The sequence below is a fragment of the Trichechus manatus genome, unplaced genomic scaffold, assembly GCF_000243295.1.
Source record: "Trichechus manatus latirostris isolate Lorelei unplaced genomic scaffold, TriManLat1.0 scaffold00094, whole genome shotgun sequence".
Classification (NCBI taxonomy): domain Eukaryota; kingdom Metazoa; phylum Chordata; class Mammalia; order Sirenia; family Trichechidae; genus Trichechus; species Trichechus manatus.
This window is the reverse complement of record NW_004444030.1, coordinates 7,455,664-7,476,735: the sequence shown is the minus strand read 5'-3', so window position 1 is coordinate 7,476,735 and position 21,072 is coordinate 7,455,664. Positions and strand designations below refer to the sequence as shown.

General features: G+C 36.1%; 1 protein-coding gene across 2 annotated transcripts in view; it reads right to left on the bottom strand.

The window, feature by feature from the left end:
* SIK2 (salt inducible kinase 2) overlaps positions 1-21,072 on the bottom strand; it is a 114,494-nt gene that overhangs the window by 76,254 nt on the left and 17,168 nt on the right. For both annotated transcript variants that reach the window (XR_002824996.1, XM_004382490.3), the window contains exon 3: positions 20,975-21,038. Coding sequence is in view for 1 of the 2 variants with exons in the window: in XM_004382490.3 (XP_004382547.1) it covers positions 20,975-21,038 (64 nt within the window). In the remaining variant the exon portion in view is untranslated. The remainder of the gene's footprint in view (positions 1-20,974; positions 21,039-21,072) is intronic.

The window sequence follows — 21,072 nt, the reverse complement described above, 5'->3', positions numbered from 1 at the left end:
ACAAGGGCCAGAAGGCAGAAGGGGACAAGGAAGCTGGTGATAAGGAACCCAAGGTTGAGTAAGGATATTGTTGATGTGTTGTGAGATTGTTAACCATTGTTATAGGGCAACATTTGTAGTAACTGTTAAATGAGAATCTATTTTGTTCTGTAAGCCTTCACCTGAAGTACAATAAAAAAAAAACAACAACAAACAAACAAAATACAACACCAAAACCCTAAAACTAAAAACAAAGATGTTTCCCATTACAACTCAGTTAGAGCCCACCCAATCCCGATAATTCACTACATTAATAACTCAAATTTAAATTATCTTTATTTAATTTTACTTTACTCTAGTGAATTAAAGAATAATCTTCCTTGCATAGATTATGTGAAATATTAATTCAACAAATAATATGTAGCTTGTGGTAACTTAATATTATAAATCTAATTTGAACTCAGAAATGCGCTTAACAAAAGAGGCCCATCGAATGCAGCAAAAATCACTTTTATTTCCATGTATAAAATCAAACGTAGAAAACACAAAATTTTCTCTATGCTGAAACTCATAATGAAAGTACTATTTCTAGAAAACTCATGCCTACTGAGACCAGCCATATTATTAAGACTTTGAGTAAACATAAAAGTAGAGCTCACTTTGGTTTTAGCTTACTGAATACAACCTTGCTTCAAGCCTATTATTTTTACTGTCATTTACCTATATAATTATATGAAAAGCATTTTTTCCTATTTAAAACATAAAATAGCTTAGGGGAAAAAAACCAACATGGTCAAGTCAGAGAATTTATATTTTGCTGTTTCAATTACTTAGAAATGTGAATGGAAAAAATTGAAGAGGTTGAGAATGACTGTTTAAGAAGATAAACATAATGTTTATATGACTTTTAGATACTGATGCCTCCCTTTTACTTGTCCCAACTAATAATTATGCCAAAGATTATATAACTCTACTAGAACACTGTATCATTACAATTTTTGTAATGCAGGTACAATAAATATTTTTTTAAATGATAAGCAAGAAGAATTCTGCTTTTAGGGGAATGCTATTTTCATAAAAGCTTCTCCTCGTTGACTATCAAGGTGGAGGCTGGAATTCTCCTCTCTACCCCTTAAAGAACAACAAGTAGACCATATACTTACTGGTAATTATATTTATATTTTCCTATAATGATCAGTTTACCTTCTACTTGTTAAGAAATTCATAACAGAGATGGTTTGACCAAGTCATGCTAAAGATTTAAAATATATCTAATTTTAGGATATTAAATGATATTTTAGCTTCTTAGAATATTTATATAAGGTATATTATACATCTACTAATCCAATCTTTTATGGGTTAAAGATCTCCACAATCACAGTAAAATAATAAAGTTCTCGGGACTGATAAATTATTTATAGAGAACACTGAAAAGATACTGTTATATTTGCATATGCCTTGAATTAGTATTTATTACTAAACCACTAAACTATTTTTATGCCTCTCTTTATCCCCTAGATCTACTTCTGTACATACAAATACTTACGAGTACTCCTAGGACAATTAAAACGTTTTATGAAAAAGCTATTCTGGAGAAAAGATCTTGTTAGATATGAGAAAGCAATGTTGAAAAAAGCACTAGCAATATCTTCCTTCTGTACTTCTACCAGCATTACCACCTGTGCCACAAGGAGTCCAAATTAGCACAGTAACAAAAGTATTGCATTGCACTTTACCATTTATAAAATACTCTCATATTCATTACCTAGCTTCATCCTCATACCAGCCTTGTTAGGTTACTTCAGCAAGCATTATGAGCCCCAAGCCAGTGATATAACCAACTAAGTATATCATAAAGCCATGTAATTACACATGGTATCTAGTTGAGTTTTCCTCTAGAGTACTACAAGCATCCAAATTCTTTCACTTGGTTACCTTCATTTGTAAGCAAGATGTTACCTCATTTGGGAAAATTAATTTGCTATGCACTTGCAAAACAAAGAAACATTATTTTAGAAGACAGTGGTCAACAACTAAAGTGTATAGTGTTTGATTAGCAGATTCAAACTCAGAGTACAGGCAGATAAATGGAATATGTGCAAGGATCAACAAAATGTTGTACTCACAGATGGACAGACAAATAAGCAGAAAAGAGAAAGAAGCTATGTGACACTACCCTAACCAGTTGTGGTATGCTGAAATATAAGAGGCGCTAGGCGCTAGAACACTGGAACTGACAAGTTACATTACATATCAATTATAAAATATGTGCAGCCTGACAGAATTTAGGAAAGAATAGAAAGTATTCATTTTGCTGAGTGACAATTCAAGAACACAAACACTGAAGGGAGACCATAATTGGTAAACACACATGGAGACCATAATTGGTAAACAGACATATATTCTAGGATTGGATACACATGCCATAGCCTCCCATCTAGTTGGACCTTCTCCAAAAGATTTACACTCTAAGATGTCTTCTGAACTTAACTATAGAGCTGTCTCATTTTACTTCCAAATGAAAATATTATGTTTTCCAATAGCAAATGCAGTATATGCTCATTGTGAAAAAAATTCAAACACACAAAGTATAAATGAAAACTCCCCCCATTATCCCACCTTTCAGACACAACCACTGGACAACTTAATTCATATTTTCCAAGCTTTTCCCTATGCCTATGAAAATATATATGCATAATGAAATACAAACATTCTGTGTATATTTATGGTATATAAATACATCAAATCACCATGAACTATATATAAACTACTTTAAATAGCAAACAGTATTACAGTAATAATAAATTTCACAACATGGAAGCAAAATCTTCTCATGACAGTTTGAGTATTTTAGTTTTCTTTTTCTTCAGATTCCTACATGTTTTGTAGCATGAGAAACACTGTATATTTAGAATATAAGTTTGGAAATAAACTAAAAGGTGAATGTGTAGCAGAGCTTCTCTCAATCCTAACAAATTTTAGCTTTCTGAAGTGAATGATGAAAATAAAGCTTAAACAAAAGAAATGCTGAGAGCGGTAACTTATAAAATGAAATGCATGCCATGTGGCCAACATATTAGGAAAAAAATTCCCCCTTTTTTCAGCTCCTTTTGGGAAAATAAGGACTTCCAAAATTAGTTTGACACTGAAGTAGACATTAAATATACTGTCCTACTATAATGCTGAGAGAGGTTTTTTTTGGGTTCTCAAGATGTTGCTTACTTTCTTATAAATCAACCAGTATACAAAAATTATCACTCCATTATCAAAAAGTTGTTATTAGAAAATAAAATCTATACATACATTTGTAATGACTGCCCGACTACTCTACATTTTAAAACATACTACACATTTTAAAAGCAAAACAAGTTCTAGCTCATTCATTCAACTGCTGTGTGTCTGTTATGTGTCAGACACTTTACTGGGTGCTGAGGATATAGGAAATGAGTAAGAGACAGTAAGGATCTGCAGTCCAGGGAAATGTAAAGGCTGAGGTTAAAGATTTGAGAATCATCTGCCTAGAGGCACTAAAGCCTTGGAAATACAGGAGCTCACAGTGAGACAACGCACAGAATGCCTCTTTCAGGGGACAAGAAAATGAGACAGACAATGGTTTCAAAAGCAGGAAAAGAAACCTGTCGCAGATGAGAATTTACAAGAAAAAAAGAGTTCTTGCTAAGTGTCAAACTACTGCACTGAAAACAAAAAGAATGAAGATAAAATGAAGCAATTAGATTTGGCCATTAAGTCACTGGTGACCTTTACCAGATGCTATATTGCCACTGAGTTGGTAACTCTACACTCTGCAAATATTACCTCTCCTTGTTAATGACTGCCTATTTTTTGGCTTACTATACAACTTTTCTTGTACTTTCTAATAGAGCACTTACCACATACCATATTGTAACATAATTTTAAGTGTCTTTAATTTCCCCTTTGGACAGCACCCTCTCCCTCAATATCTAGATAAGACACCCAATAATTATTTCTTGAATGACATAATATTGGCTCACAATGGAATAAAAAAGCAAAGAGCAAATATTATACCATTTAATGTTTAGCTTATCAACAGTAAAGCTGGGTATTCATACTACCTAAAAACTGATAGACAATGAAAAGCAAATCTACTAAAAAATGGTTGAACAGAGGCAGAGTCAGAGAGATTATTTTTCCTGTTTCAAGATGGCAAACTAAGAACTGGCTACAGTTTTCTCCTCTCATATCAAATTCTGGAAATGACAGAAAGTCACTTAATTAATTAATGGTCACACGAGAACAAAAGGAAGTGATGGACTAGAAATTAGGACTATTTTGTGATCTATGACAGACTGAATCAAACCACAGAGGAAAATCTAAGGCTAGGATCAACAGTGAACTTTCAGAAGTAATACAGACACAAAAGATAGCAACAGAACTACCAATGCTCCATGCCCAAAGATAGAATCTAGGACTAGCAAAGGGCCAATGGGCAAGCAACAGCATTGTTAATTGGCATACCACAGTGGGTGCAGTTCATATTCATCTGTGCACAATACCCTTAGCAGTGACTAGAGTATATGAACCCAGGGGGAGTAATGTGTGTAAGATTATAGAGAGACAAGTTGGTGTCCTTCACGGCTGGTGATACCTAGAAGGAAAGGGGAGCATTCATTCCCAGTATATCAGCCACAAGGATTATCTAGTCCAGAAATATTTTCTACTTACCCCTCTACTCTCAATGAAAACCCCAACAGCAGATCTTACCCCTCTACCCAAAGAGGCTGCCTAAACAGAAGCAAGAGACAATCTAACAAGGGATTTCCATTATAAAGATGCGCATACAATCAAAGAATGAGAAAACTCTCAAAGGAATGTATATCCTATTTAAGACAGAAAACAAATTCAACAAATGACGAACATACCCAAAGAAAAAGTTAATATAATAACGATACCGTAAAAGAATTTTAAAATAAATATGTCTGACTTCTGCTTATATCCATGATGGAGTAACAGGGACCAGACTTACCCTTCACTTAAAACAACTAGAAAACTGACCAAAATATATAAAACAAACTGTTTTCAGACACTGGACAATAAGCAACATAGGACTGTCATTCCTAAAAGAAAGAAAATGAGGCAAGCCCTATAATCTTCTAGCTTTCTACCTGAGGGCACATTCTGGACTTCAGAGCAGGGAAAGGGATCCCAAACAAAACATGGCTATCTTGCTGAGTAGAGGAAACAGAAATTGGAATTCAAGTCTGAGGTTTCTGGAAGTTGTAGGGCAAAGTTTCAGAAAGGAAGGAGCTATGCAGAAAAAGAGCCCCAGAAATATGCATAGGGATGTTCTTAAGTTTTTGCTAAATATTAAGACATATGCATAGGGCAAAATTCTACAAGGTTGGGCAAAGAATGACTGGGGAGCTGTGAGCTGAATAGTTCCAGAGCCCACATAGGGCTAGAATCATTCAATTTTTATCAGCCAATGAATAGCATTCTCACTGACCATTCAGGGCACCCAGCAGAGGCTTTAGAGGGGCCATGCCTTAGAAGTGAGGCTAAACTATCTCTAGCATTAAGGCTACTGTACACCACCATAACAAACTTAAAAACAAGCTTCAAAAGCATCACACTGAACTATAGGTAACTTAACTACCTACCAGAACAAGGCTCAACAAAGCTCCTTAAAGGAAAACAACAAAATCCAGAGACTTGACAACATAAAATTCACAATTCCACCACCGAATCAAAAACAAAAGACATAACAAAAGGCAGGAAAATGTGACTCATAACCAATAGAAAAATCGAACAATAGAAACAGACCCCAGAAATGATAGAGATAATGGAATTATCAGATAAAGATGTTAAAATAACTATTAAAACTATGTTCAAGTATTTAAAGACATAACAATGAGGAAAATGATGAAACATCTAGAGATAAAATACATATGTTTAATTTCTTCCCAGAGGTAAGGGAATATATTACATCTAAGAAATAAGACTAGGAAATGTGAAAAAGAACCAATTAGAGAACTTGTAAACAAAAAATTTAACTGATGAAATACAAACTGAGAAACCTGAAGCCTCAGCAATAGAAAAAGCCAAAATAGAATCAATACAACTGACCCTGCAGAATTCCCCAGACTCAGAAACTGATGGCACAAGGAACTCTGAAAGCTGGTGTGAAGTGAAGCTAAAATAAGGATGACCAGTTAAAGATGGTTTAAGAAGCAATTCAATTGTCAAAGCTCCTCACTCATTCTATGCCAACTAGGTGAGTGACTCCAACTTCTACCCCACCAGAAATCTAGAGGCTTAGTCTCTTAAGAGACTAAAACAGAGAGTCTCTAGACTTAAGGACCCTAGGCACAGTTAAGGAAAGGGATTGTTAGCTGCTGTTGAGTCAGCCCCAACTCATGGTGACCCCATGCACAACAGAATGAAATGCTGCCTCATCCTGTACCATTCCCATGATTGGTTGAGGACTGGACCACTGGGAGCCACAGGATTTTCACTGGTTGATTTTTGGAAGTAGATCACTAGGCCTTTCTTCCTAGACCATCTTAGTCTGGAAGCTCCACTGAAACGTATTCAACATCATAGCAACACCCAAGCCCCCAGTGATAGACAGGTGATGGCTGTGCATGGGGTGCCTTGGCTGGGAATCAAACCTGGGTCTCCTGCATGAAGGCAAGAATTCTACTACTGAAAACATGAGGATTAATTTAACATACACGTACTGGACACTGACATGCCTTAGCCTTCCTTACTTACTAGGCTCCCAAAGCTATGGCAACCAGGCCTTTACCTTCTGGACGGAAGACTGGAAGAAGCTTCTCCTGGGAGTCTATCAACTCAAGAGTAAAGATGTAAACATTGAGAATCCTCAATAAAAGAATACAGTCAGATCCCTCTTAAAGTAAAACTCATAGCTGACAAATCCCATCCACTGGTCCAGTTTCCAGTTAGCTTCTTAGTCCCCTAATACTGGTGGCTCAGTGGTTAAGAGTTTGGCTGCTAACCAAAAGATCGGCAGTTTGAATCCACCATCCGCTCCTTGGAAACCCTATGGAGCAGTTCTACTCATCCTATAGGGTCTCCATGAGTCAGAATAGACTCAATGGCAATGTGTTTGGTTTTTGGTTTACCAAGCATGTCTGGTAGTTATTAAAACAAACAAATGAACAAGTAAACAACCTTTAACTTAAAATATACAGGCCAAAGCAAACTCCTCAACAGAAAAAAACCAACTTGGAGGAAAAAGAAACTACACAAAGAGAAGAAAGCATCAACAAAATTATTATTGTTATTCTCAGAGAGCTAAAAGAAGATATTGTAATCATCAAACAAAAGGGTGTTATTTTAAAAAGGAACAACCAGGAAACAAAATAAGCTCATATAGATTAAAAATATGATAGCAAAAAAAATATATTGGAAGATAAAGTTTACGAAATCTCCCAGAAAGCAGAGTAAAAAGACAAAGACAGGGAAAATAGGCAGAAGAAATAAAATTAGAGGGTCAATAACTGAATTATAGACATTCCAAAAAGAAAAAATTAGTGATGGAAAACAACTAAGTGAAGGCAGTTCACTGAGAATCGAAACAGGTACATCATTGTGAATTTCAGAACACTGAGAACAGAGAAGATCTTACAAGCTTACAGACAAAAAACAACAACTCACAACAAAGGATCAGAAATGAGATCACTTTAAGGCTTTTCAAAAGCAAATCTTCACCCCCATCCTGGTCTCCCTATCCCCCTTATCTTCCTTATTTGTCTCTGAAACACTGACATAGTACATTTTCTTTTACCCCTTGAACCCAAGATACTTTCACTCAAATATAAGCACCATGAGGGCAGAAACTTTGTTCACCGGTATGTTCTTAGCACCTAGAACAGTGTGTGACACATAATACACCCTCAATAAATAATATATTGCTTTGATAGAAATAAAAAATAATTTTATAAAAGCAAGCAATGAAACAATAGTGCAATAGGGCTATCTATTCACTAATGAGGATAAAACAAAGGTATTTTTAGAAATACAAGGTCTCAGAAAGTTTATCATCCAAAGACCTCTTTCTGAAAGCACAGAGGATATTCTCCAAAGATGCGGGGGTAGGGGGAGGAATCATCCCCTGTGTGGACTATGGTTTTCTCATTTTATCCTAAGTAGGAAATCTATCACTTAATTAGCAGATAAAATATACCTCTAGCTCTCCTCCTTGACACAGAATTGGTTTTCTCTGAGTTAATTCAATCTTACTGAAATTCTTTAACACAATGATTTACTTAATAAAAATTCACTCTAAAAGAAACAGAAAACTAGAGAACAAATTAAACACAGACAGCTAAAAACCTCACATTAATAGAATTCGGCTGGGTATGTTTATGGTCAAGATAAGAATAACTGATGCTTTTCTCTCTCCCTTCACTGTAGCCTAGCTGCAGCTGCAGCTGCCTGACATAGGGGAAGCTCAATGCTCACAGTACAGAATGTCAGCTTTGAACCATAAACTAAAGGCAGGCTGCCAATAATCAGCAGGAGCTAGCTGAAATTAAAATAGAAGTCAACAGGAAAACTGGACTGCTTTTCAGAAACTTGTCTATTCCATTAAGGCCTATGATGCTTATAGTTCTAAACATATGAAGATTAAAAACAATTTATTTAATTACTGCTGACAAATCCATTTCATTCACCAAATGTATGCTTAGAAACTAAAATTTATTTCCTGAGATTTACAGACATCAATTTTTTAGACCTATAAAATTGTGAACTCCTTTAGTACAGTGAACAGGTCACTCGTTTTTTTCCTTCATCTTTTAAATCCTCAGCACTAGTCATAGTCTTAAAGACACAACACTTAATAACTCATACAATCTCCCTCACTCTTACAAGCCACTGAGATTCAGAAATATTATATACAGTTTGGTCAAGGGTGTTTATAGTAAAAGTTAACGGCAGACCTAGGACTAGCACACAGACCCTATTCCTTTTCTTTTAATGTCTGACCCAATTTAAACAAAGAGAGGGAAGGCAACAACTTTTTGAATCATGAATCATGCTGGCTCTTTCGTGTAGTTAACTAGTCCTCCTAAAGGTTAACTAGAAAGATTTACAAATAATCTGATTAGATCTGACCTCTTCAAAGGTAACTTTGTTACATGGATCTAACAAAAATTCGCAAGAAAAGATCCTGAATTTTACATCCAGTCTAATTTTTTCTGCATGAATCTGACATTGGCATACCCTTCTTAAATCTTTCTACACTGACATCCACCTTCTTCACATGTGTGAAAGCAACATCTACCTATACATCTGCACAGTTAACAAGGCTTCTACAATGTGATTGGGATGTGATTAGAAATGTAGATAGGGTCCACATCATTGTATCAATTTTATACTAAGCTTTGATTTTATATTGAAGGCAACGGGGAGTCACAGGAATATTTTAAGCAGAAAAATGACATTAGATCTGCATTTTAGAAAGATCATCTTGACAGCAACGTGGAAGATCGATTAGAAGAGGGACAAGTCGGGAGGCAAAGAGAACTTAGGCTGTTGAAGGAATTCAAGTGAGAAATGATGAGGGGCTGAACTAAAGCAATGATGGAAGAAATTGGGACAGTGAGGGCAGTTTTCAAGCAATATTACAACTAGGAACCTGGCTAATAATAATTTTTGAAAAGGAATTAAAACTTACAGAGTCAGACTGGTTATATACACTGAATCAAACCTTCAAAGTTTATTTAACTCCTAATAGAAGGCAAATGAACAACTTTTCTAACACTGCCTTCAGGCTGTTAAGACAGTAACCAAAGGCCACAAACATTGTCCCTTAGGTTGTCTGAGTAACCAAGTGTCTAAAGGTATTTTGATTAAAACAAAGCTCTTTTTCAATCACCACAGCCAGCCTCCTAATATGTTACCACTGAAAGGGAAAGACAGGAAATGAATCAATAAACCTCAGGCACATGCTTGGCCTGGAAAGACACAGCATATCAAGAAGCAGAAATCTGAAAACAAAGGCCCTGGGTAATTTAATTACCAGGCCGGAATCTGCTGACTGCCGGTTTAATTGTTTGAACAGTGCCCAAACTGTCTGGAGGTGACCACCCTAAGATTTTTGCACCACTGTCTGCACGTGACCACACCGACAAATATGAGAAATAGTTCTAAAGAATGTAGGAATCTCGAAAAACTTTCATTAATCACACCTATGATTCCAAAGGAAAATTTTAGAGTCTGAACCTTACAATACTTATAAAATAATCCAAAGCTCTTTTTAGCAAATTCATTTGCCATTAAATACTCCATGCTGTCAGACCAAGAAAATAATATCCTTCAGATATGAGCACCAACGGCTATGTAAGAATTAGAAAACAAGTTACCCAGATTATATGGTCTTATTTACCATTATACTCTGAAAAAGTTATTTTAGGAGGATGTGGGAGTTGGAAGAAAGAATGTAACCATAGGGTGGTAACTACCAGTAAGTACTCAAAAACTGCTCAGTATACTACAGGAAGCCAATTTTCTCCCTCGATTCAGTTAGTATTTCCTCATTCATGTTTATCTCCTGAACAGTAAACCAACAGAAAATTCCTCTCAAAAACTGAACAAAGAAGTACCTCAGACTACTTAACCTGGCAGAGTGTTCTCTTGTTGGCTCCACTGAGTAAATAAGGTCTATAAGGTCAAAGTGGAGCCCTGGTGGTGCAGTGGTTAAGTGTTTGGCTGCTAATCAAAAGGTCGGCAGTTCAAATTCACCAGTCGCTCCTTGCAAACCCTATAGGACAGTTATACTCTGTCCTATAGGGTCCCTATGAGTTGGAATAGACTTGACTGCAACGGGTTTTTTGGTTTTTATAAGGCCAAAGTAGACTATTACACCATTTACTCAACAGGTATTTATAAAATGCTTTGTATTTGTGTTAAATTGTCAGGAGAAGCTTAATCTAGAAGACAGAAAAAGATACACGTGAAGAATTTAAATTACAATGAAAGGTAACATTGATAAAATTCTAAAGTGAGTTGTGCAGGAAGGAGAACTACAATGTTTTCATAAGAAATCAATATGGATAGAATTAATTGAGAAAGACTTTATTGAAGAGATGGAGATTCATATAAATCTTTAATACAAAAGCAAGGTTTTTGTAGAGAACAAAGGGCTTTCTACGGCTCCATATCAACACAAGGACAGCCTCTGAATCAGAAATTTACATGTTCTATCTTGAGAACCAATGTGCCGATCAGCCTAATTACGGGTTTTGTGGGAGACAATTAGACTTGGTCATCAGATTTGGTAGATTTGGCAAGCCCTTGGCAAGCTTCCAAAGTACTTAAGTCATGAGCCCAAATACTTCTTACTTCCATTAAAGTTAAGGAGAGAATATAGGACCAAAGCTACACATTATATGGTGGAATAGTATATCCACAATGATGGACAAAACAGATAAATGCTTAATCTTTGGCCATTTCTTATCTCTAATGATAACATATTAAAGGAATGAATGATATCCATCAAGATTCAACTCAATTAAATATGCTTAAGGAGCTAAGGGGAGGGCAGATAACTCTCCAGGCAGAATGGTAATGTGAAAGGGCACTGAGACAGAAAAAGTTCAAAGAACTTGAAGAAGGCCATACTACCAGTCAGCATAGTGCCGTGGTTAAAAATTCGGGCTCTAAAGTTGGACGATGGCCTCAAGCTTTAGTTATATGCCACTTACTTATTTGCTCTGTGACTCTGGGAAAACCATTTAACCTCTCTGTCCCTCAGTTTCCTCTATTGTTAAATGGGGATATTAATAGTACATCTTAAGGTTTTTGAGAGGATTAAATGATATGTACAGGACTTTGCACAATGCCTGGCACATGGTTAAGTGATACTGTTTTTAAGGTCAGGGTGTGTCTTGTTGGCCTTGTTAAGGATCCTAGACTTTATTTCAAAAGCAATGGAAGCTCCTGAAAAGTTTCAATAGGATCAGATTTTGTTGTAAAAAGACGGCTTACTTAGTATCTCTTATAAGAAATCCCTGATGGTACTATGGTTAAGCGCTTGGCTACTAACTGAAAGGTTGGCAGTTCGAACCCACACAGCTGCTCTGCAGGAGAAAAACCTGGTAACCTGCTTCCATGAAGACTACAGCCTAGAAAACCCTATAGGGGCAGTTCTACCCTGTCACATGGGGTTACTATGCATTGGAATCGACTCCACAGCGCCAAAGAACAACACAACATAAAAAACTCCAAAGGAAAAATTTATTTTAGAATTTCCTACTGAGAAGAATTTTGCTTTTTTTGAGAAGCAGAGACCTTTCTTTCTCTTAGACAAAATTCTGTAAATGACTACATCTTCTTTTCACTTTGACTGCCAGAAAGTTTAGAGCCAAATCTGAAGCTCTTATGCCCTTACTGCCTGCATATTTGTGTTGCTTTTTTTCTTCTGGTAATTGTTTTCTAATCTTATATGTATTGCTGACTCAATTCTTTACTATTATTTACACTTCAGAAGGATTTTTTTGTATTATTTTCCTCTGCATCTACTTCAACCCTTTGTAAAATAAGGTGCATATAATTAACCAAATAAAATAAAGCATAGACACCACAGCCTCTTAATGCATAAATCATGCACTGTAGAATGATGCATTCCCAGCAAGCCACCATAATCACTCTTTTGGCGTAAACCTAGTCAGATGGAGCAAGAAAGCCAGATGGCACAGGAAACCCCTCTCTATGCAAAGAAGCAGGAGATGAAGAGAGTACAAAGACTTAAGGTCTCTCCTGAATTAGCAGGGCACAGTTAGGTGTGTCAGTGCTAGGGGCAGAAGGGAACTTGAAATTGACAAGCTGCTAGAAGTTATGTACAGGCTCAAGCCTGCGGTTTTAACTTTTTATAAATGATTTTTTTTCCCTAACAGGTTTGGTTTGCCATAACCTTCTGTCTATTCTTTGTTTTATTTTCCCAACTCATGGGACCTTTTACTGCTTCACTTATCTCCCTCCCGAACTTGGAATTCATGGTCAGCCACTTTAACTCTGACCTCTCCGACCAGAGAAATTCCTACACGCGTTTGACCTCTCATCACTCCAATCTCCAAACTTGATCACTCATATTGTCGACTTTTTCTCCTCCTGGATTAGAGAGCACTGCTGATTCTGAGTCAACCATAAACTCCCTCACCGCTAACTACAGATCCTTTTATTCATCCCTTGACTATCATACGAATGACAGCCAGCTGTTCTAAACCTTCCCCCACATTGCAGTGTCTAATGCGCTGCTCTTTCCCAGATGTCTCATCTGCTACTTTAAGGAATGAATTAAATCTGTTATATATCAATAAACTCATCTTTTTTCCATTCCACCACAAGTGCCGTTGTAGCCACATCTTCAGCACCATCTCTAATTGTCATGGTAACCACACGGATGCATACCAGCACAGAGAAGAAGGAATTCCTCTCTTCTAAAGCTAACCATCCCCTCTGGGTTCTTAATCCAATTGTCTCTTGTCTACTCTGGAATCTTGTTTCATCAACTCTCTCTTTTTTACTGCCTATATACTTTTCTTTTCTAGCTTCTTCAAACACCATCACCACCACCACCACAATACAGTACTGAATTTTACAGACCCTAACTATCCCTCAATTCTTTCCTTCTCTCCTTCCTTCCACTTTAAAACCCCCTAAATAGTTTTATAATACATTTCTTCCTTTCCTCCCCACCCACGTGTCTCCTTGACTTCTTGAAATCTGGCTGTAGCTCCCAATTTATTGAAAAGTACTCTGTTCAAAAGTTGTCAGTGATATATCTTTATGATGAAATACCCTCTTCAGGCCAAACTCTTTTCTCCTTTGGCTAATGGAACAGTAACTATCCTTCTTTATCAATACACTTTTCTACTTCACCAATTCCACTTCTCCTACCTGCCTCCTAAATGGAGACGTAATTAAAACTCACTTCTTAGCCTATTCTTCTGAGATCTCATTACTAATCACAGCTTCACTCAGTACTTCTACACAGATATATCTGTCTCTATTACCAAACTCTCCTTTTTCTGAGAGATTTAATGAGGCACAGTTTACATATAATAAAATGCAAGTTTTAGGCATTTACTTAGATAAGCTCTGACAACTGTACACTCTGCATAACCACCACTCAAAACAAAAATAAACATTTCCATCACTCAGGATAGTTCCCTCTTGTCCCCTTTTCAGTCAATTCTAGAGGCAACCATTTTCCAACTTCTATGACCTTTTATTAGTGCTGCCTATTCTAGAGCTTCATATAACGGAATTATACAGTATGTACCCTTTGTGCCCAGCTTCTTTCGCTCAGCATAATGTACGTAAGATTTTTCCATGTTCTTTCATGGGTAAGTAGTTTGTTCCTTTTTACTGCTAAGTTGTCCTCTATTGTATTACTACAGCACAATTTGTTTTGGTCCATTCTCCTGTCGATGGATATTTGGGTTGCTCCTGCTTTGGGTGGTTGTGAAAAAGGTTTCTATGAACATTTTTGTACAAGTAATTTTATGGACATTTGTTTCATAATGCCTAGAAGTAGAATTGCTAGGTCGTAGGGCAGATGTATGTCTAACCTTATAAGAAACTGCCAAATAGTTTTCCAAAGTGGTTATACCATTTTACACTCCCACTAACAATCTATGGAAGTTCTAGTTGCTCCACACCCCCACTAACATTTAGTGTTGTCAGTCTTCTTTATTTTAACCATTCTAGTTGGTGTGGAGTGAAATGTTACCCCACTGTGGTTTTTAATTTGCATTTCTCTGATGACTAACAGTGCTGAGTATTTATGCATATGCTTATTGGCCACTTCTATATTTTCTTTTTGAAGTGTCTGTTCCAGTCTTTTATCCATTTTTAAAATTGGGTTGTTTGGTTTTTTTGTTGTTGAATTTAAACTCTCTTTTGGATGTCACTTGCTTCTATATCTCCAACTACCAACAGCCCAGATCAAATGAAATATTCTGACATTATCTCCAACAGCATATTTAAAACTAACATTCTATCCAGACCTCTCTATTGCACTGAATCATCACCAGTATTCTTCTAATCAGTCTTGCTTTAAATCCTAACTCTCTGTTTTCTCCTCTTCTCAGTCAGTAAGAATTTTTGAGAGGTAGTAAAGTATAATTATTACAAATACAGGCTCTGGGATTGCCTCGTTCAAATCGGACTTTGCCACTTACTCTATGTGACTGGGCAAACTACTGAATCTTTCAATGCCTACCTTATAAGGTTTTTTTTTTTTTTGAGGGTTAAATAAATCATGTAAATTACTTCAAATAGGACACAACAAAAAGGGAATGCTCAATAAATGTCAGTTGTTATTATTTTTAGAAGTTGAAAATGTCTCTTGCTTAAAAATCTTTTCTCATGATTCTGACAACATCTTAATCCAGGCATTCAGCCTCTCACATCTAGGCAATTACAACAGTCTCCTAAAAGGCTTCTTTCTAACTCAGACTATACACACCACTGCTGGATTTATCCTTCTAAATAATCTCCTTACACACATCATCATCTTTCTGCTCACTGTCACCTTTTAGTTCACCAATGCCCACTCTAACAGAAACCATTCAAATCCCTTATCCTAATACCCAAGGTCTCCCACAACTGGTCTTTATACACTTTTCCAACATATGCTTCCATGTGTAGGGGCAGGGAGGAGAATTCAACTGAAATTCAACACATTATGCCTAAAACAGAAAAATCCAGAAGGAGCAATACAAACATATTATTTAGAAAAATTAAGGTACATAGAAACTAATTGGCTAAAAGAGGCGAGGAAAGGAAAATGGGGGTGGGGGGAGGATGGGAAACTGTTACTTTTTGTAACAAACAGAATTATTTGACTCTTTAAACTAGTATGTGCTTAACTTTTGTAAAAAAAGAAAGAAAGAAAACAAACTTGGGAGATAGAAAAATGATAGACAAACTGATGACACAAACGGAAAGATTTATTTATTGACTAAAGTTGTAAAGTTAAATAAGGAGTAACTCCAAAATTACAAACCTGAAAGATAAATGTTAATATATAGTTCAAAATACACAGTTCAATACTATTTACATGGTTCTTTTCCAACTAAGAGTTCAAATGACTTAAAACATTTTGGGTTCAAAACTCACTTAAAATCTTACACATGTTTTTCACTACCTGATCAATGCTCATTGGACTGCATCTTCTCACTTCTATTTTACTCTCCTCATGGGCCCCATGTCAGAAACTGGCTGGCTACGAGACTGTTCCTTGCTTGTACCAACCTGAATCTACAGTTTATTATGTCTTTTCTTCCAGATATATTCCACATACAGTCAACAATTTTTTGCCTGTTTAGACTTTTGTTTTCTGCCACGCCTGCCACCTACTTCTTTGTTAGGTTCCTTATTCTAACCTTTCTTGGTCACTACTTGCTTTCTTTTCTCTCAGCCCTATCAGGACTCCCAACTCTCCCCATATGCACTGACTACACTGAAAATTAAAGCAGGACTGCTGTGTGTGTACACATCAAGACAGCTCTGAAGTCTGGAGCAGTAAAGAGAACTCTGCTTATAAAGGAAAATTAAGGGCAAGGGATATTTAACAGCCAAAGGTAATGAAGTATAGGAGCTAAACTAAGCAGCAATCCTTTCACTGATAACCATTCTTATTTCATAATGGCATATGAACTCCAGTTTTACAAATTATTTTCATAGTAATTAACAGTTATTATTGAAATCTCAGAAAATAAAGATAACATGTTTACGTTTGTATTTTAGAAAGATAATTCTGGAGGCAGTATCAGAGTAACTAGCAAATGATTGCATAATAAAGATGAGACAAGAAGGACTCTGAACTGAGGCATTAGCAGTGGTTAAGAAGAAAACAGGAGCCCTGGTGGTGCAATGGTTAAGAGCTAATTGAAAGGTTAGCGGTTCGAACCCACCAGCCACTCCACAGCGGAAAAGATGTGGCGATCTGCTTCATAAAGATTATAGCCTAGGAAACCTGTCACATGAGGTCACTGTGAGTCGGAATCAACTCGATGGCATACAACAACAACAACATGGTCAGAAGGGGACTTCTTTGAGAGGTATTTAGAAAGGCAGAATGGGCAGAATTTAAAACCTCATCTGAAATGAAGGATGAGGGAGAAAAATCACCAAGGTTCCTAGCTTAGATGCCTTTATAAATGATGAAGACAAATCAGGAAATGGGAGAAATAATTTTGTGAGAACAGATAACGAGTTCTGTTGGGCTATATGCTGCATGACAAAGTCAAATAAAATAAAAATAAAGTGGACTGACTAGATGATCTCCAAATTCCCTTTAAATTCAGATTCTTCCATTCTAAAACAGTGAAGACTATCCAAAGGTTTCATCTTTTTAAATGAAAATCAGTTTCTGATGTTCTTCAGTGCTCAAGAAAGTAACTGTACCAGAGTAGAAAATAAGATAACTAGCATTCACCATCCAAGTTTTCTATCTACATCATACTCTTCTTCTCCAAACTTAAACTGCACATTTATCCTAGATATCTCACATTAGAAATAAACTGTAAACATTAAAAATAGCAAAATTAAGAAAGCCCCCAAATTATACTTCAATTTATGTAAAGCACTGTAATACAAACCTGTATCAAAGGTCTTAACAAGAAATAGCAATTTAGAATATTCCATTTTCAGAGAAAAGACAGCTAATATTAATAGCCATTTCCAGTTTACCTACAAAATTACAGCCTGAAGCTTTAAAAATATTCCAATGGGTGAAGACTTAAAAAAAAAAAGTTTGCAAGCTACTATTTCCTTTTTAAGCTTATCTTTTATAATTTCACATTCCTAAGAAAAGTTTACAAGAAAATTTCCACTCTAAAACCAATCTTCAGAAACAGAGATAATCATCTCATCAAAAAACAAACAAAAACTGTGCTTAGAACATTGTCTCCCAAAGAATAGGGAGGGGGAAAGAGAAGCATTTGAGTAGTTAATATATGTTAGACATTAGGCTAGGTGCTTTACAACTCTACCAAACAGGCATAAACCCCATTTACAGATGAGGAAACTGAGGCTCAAAGAGTTAAGTAGATACACATAGTTATTTCTCTCATCTTAACAAATCCTTTTCTTGATTCCACTGCCCCTACTAAATACTTCCCCATTTCTTTTCTCCCTTTTTGCAGTAGAACTCCTTGAAAGTTGTCTATTCTTCTCTCTCCAATTTTTCTTCTTTCATTTGCTTTTAAAACCCTTCATTCTAGCTTTTGGCCCAATAGCTCCACCACAACTGCTCTTACCAACTGCCAGAAACAATGATTAATTGTCATTCTTCATCTTTGTTGACATACCAGCAGCATCTGACATAGATGTTCACTCCTTCCTCCTGAGAATACTTTCTTCACCTGGCTTCCAGAACCTTGCATTCTTAGTTTTCTTCTCATCTCACTGGTCCTTCCTTCTCTTTCTCCTCTGCTGGCTACTCCTCTTTTCCCTATCTTTTAATGGTTGAGGGCCTAAGTGGTCTGATCTTGGTCTCTTCCCCAACTATATGCACTACTTAGTGGTCTTAATCTGTCAAAAACCCCTATTGATTCTACCTTCAAAATATATTCTGGATCCGACCACTTAACACTACCTGTACTGCTACCTCCCTGGTCTGAGTCATTATTACCTCTCACTTAGACTACTACAACAGCATCTTACTTGGTCTCCCATCTCCACCCTTGCTCACCATACTCTATTCTCAACACGCCAGAGTGATGTTTTTAAAATACCAAATTAGGTCCAGTCACGTCTCTGCTCAAACTCCTCTAATAGTTCTCTTATTTTATTAAGGTAAGAGACAAAGTGCTTACACTGGTCTACAAAGCCACAAGATCTCCTCAATTCCTGCCTCTCATTTACCTTTTTGACCTCATCTCCCTACTATTCTTTCCCCTTGGTCACTTTCGCTTTTCCCTCTCGCTTGCTTCTCTCCAACTACACTGGCCTTCCTGCTATTCCTTGAACGCGTCAACCACACTGCTGCCTCAAGGCCTTTGCATTTACTCTTCCCTCTTCCTGGATCACCTCCTTCCTCCCATATCTACACCAGTAGGTTATACATTCACTGAGCCAAGAGGCTCAATGAACCCAAAACATAAGTATCATGAAGAAAATCATACCAAGGCACATCATAATCAAATTGTCAAAACCAGTGATGAACAGAAAATTTTAAAGGAGCCAGAGAAAAAAGGCACATTGTGTACAGAGGAACAAAGAAAAAGACAACAGGAAATTTCTTTGTCAGAAACAATGTAAATGAGAAGACAGTGGAGCAACATCTTTAAAGCACTGAAAGAAAAATGCTGTCAATCGAAAATTCTATATCCAGCGAAAATATTTTTAAAAAATGAAGACAAAATAAAGACTATTTTAGATATATAAAAGCTGAAAGATTTTATCACTAGCAGATCCACACTACAAGAAATGTTAAAGAAAATGCTTCAGGCCAGAGGAAGATGACCCCAGATGAAAATATGCATCTACACAAAGTAATGCGGAAATGGTAACTACACTGGTAAATACATGATTTTTTTCTTAATACTGAAATCTCTTTAAAAGATAATAGACTGTTTAAACAAAAATATTAACACTGTATTGTGTCTTATAAAATAGGTAAAATGTATAACAAGAGCAGAAAGGCCAGGAGAGGCAAAATAGAAGTATGATTACTGTAAAGTTCTTATATGTGAAGTAGTAAACATTAATTGAAGGTACACTGTGGTAAATTAAAGACTTGTACATGAATGTTCACAGCAGCTTATGTATAATAGCCAAAAACTGAAACCAACTCAAATGATGAATGGATGAACAAATTGTGGTATATCAATACAATCAAATATTACTTGCAATAAAAAGAAATATATCAATACATGCCACAAAATAGATGAATCTCAAAATAATTACTCTAAAAGAAGCCAGACAAAAGAGACTACATAGTACATAATTACATCTATATAAAACTCTAGAAGATACTAACTAATCTATAGTGACAGAAAATAGGTAAATGGTTGCCTGTGGAAGGGGGTTCCGTAGCAGAGGCAAGAGAGATTACAAAGGGTCCAAAGAAACTTTGGGGAGTGATGGATATGTTGAATGTGGTGATGGTTCATAGATGTGTGTGTGTTCATGTGTCAAAATTTATTAAATTGTATACTTAGAATATGTGCAATTTATTATATGTAAATTATTCCCCAATAAAGCTGTTTAAAAACCAATTTTAGACTTATATTTAGGTTAAGAACAAAATTATTTAGACTACCTACAGTGCCTACAGTGTTCTGGCTCTACAGAGCACCAAAAAAAAAGACAAAAGCTAGAATCAGGGGTGGATTAACCAGTAAGCAAAGTACACACGAGCTTACTTGTGCTTACTTACTAATCTGCAGTGTTACAGATTAGTAAATAAGCACAAGTAAACCTGTGCATACCTTGTTCATTGGGTAATTCGTCCCTGGCTAGAACCAACAGATTATCTATAATTTATAAGGATTATAATGGTTTGTAAAGACCAATTTATCAAATACTTAATTAGAGGTAAAGGAACTGAGTGCCAAAGAGGTCCTACAGCTTTAGTGTCTTGCCCAAGGTCTTACAGCTAGTTCAGAGTGTACTAAATTGTAAGATCCACAAAGACAGTGTTTATTTAGGTCACCACATATCCCCAGTACCTAGTACAATGCCTGGGACATAGGAACTCAATAAATATTTGTTCCCCTGGAAAGAAAGGTAAAAAGGAAGATAAAAGGAGAGAAAACATCCCTTGCAATATGAAAGTTTTTTTGATTTGCCAATGTCTTCCACACAGATGAGAGGATTCAGCAGTGCCTTTAATATCATTAATACAAGAATAAATTATAATCCATGTTTTTTAGCTTATTGTATTTTTTTATATTCTAATGCTTAAAAATGTCTAACTCATGTTACCAATTATTAAACAAACAGGAGAATTAATAGAAGGAAAAAAACTTACCAAAAATTTCTCCATTTTTGGCATATTCTGTCACAAGGTACAACATATTTTTGGTCTCCATTACCTATTGATAAATAATTCCATATTAGTCTGGCAGG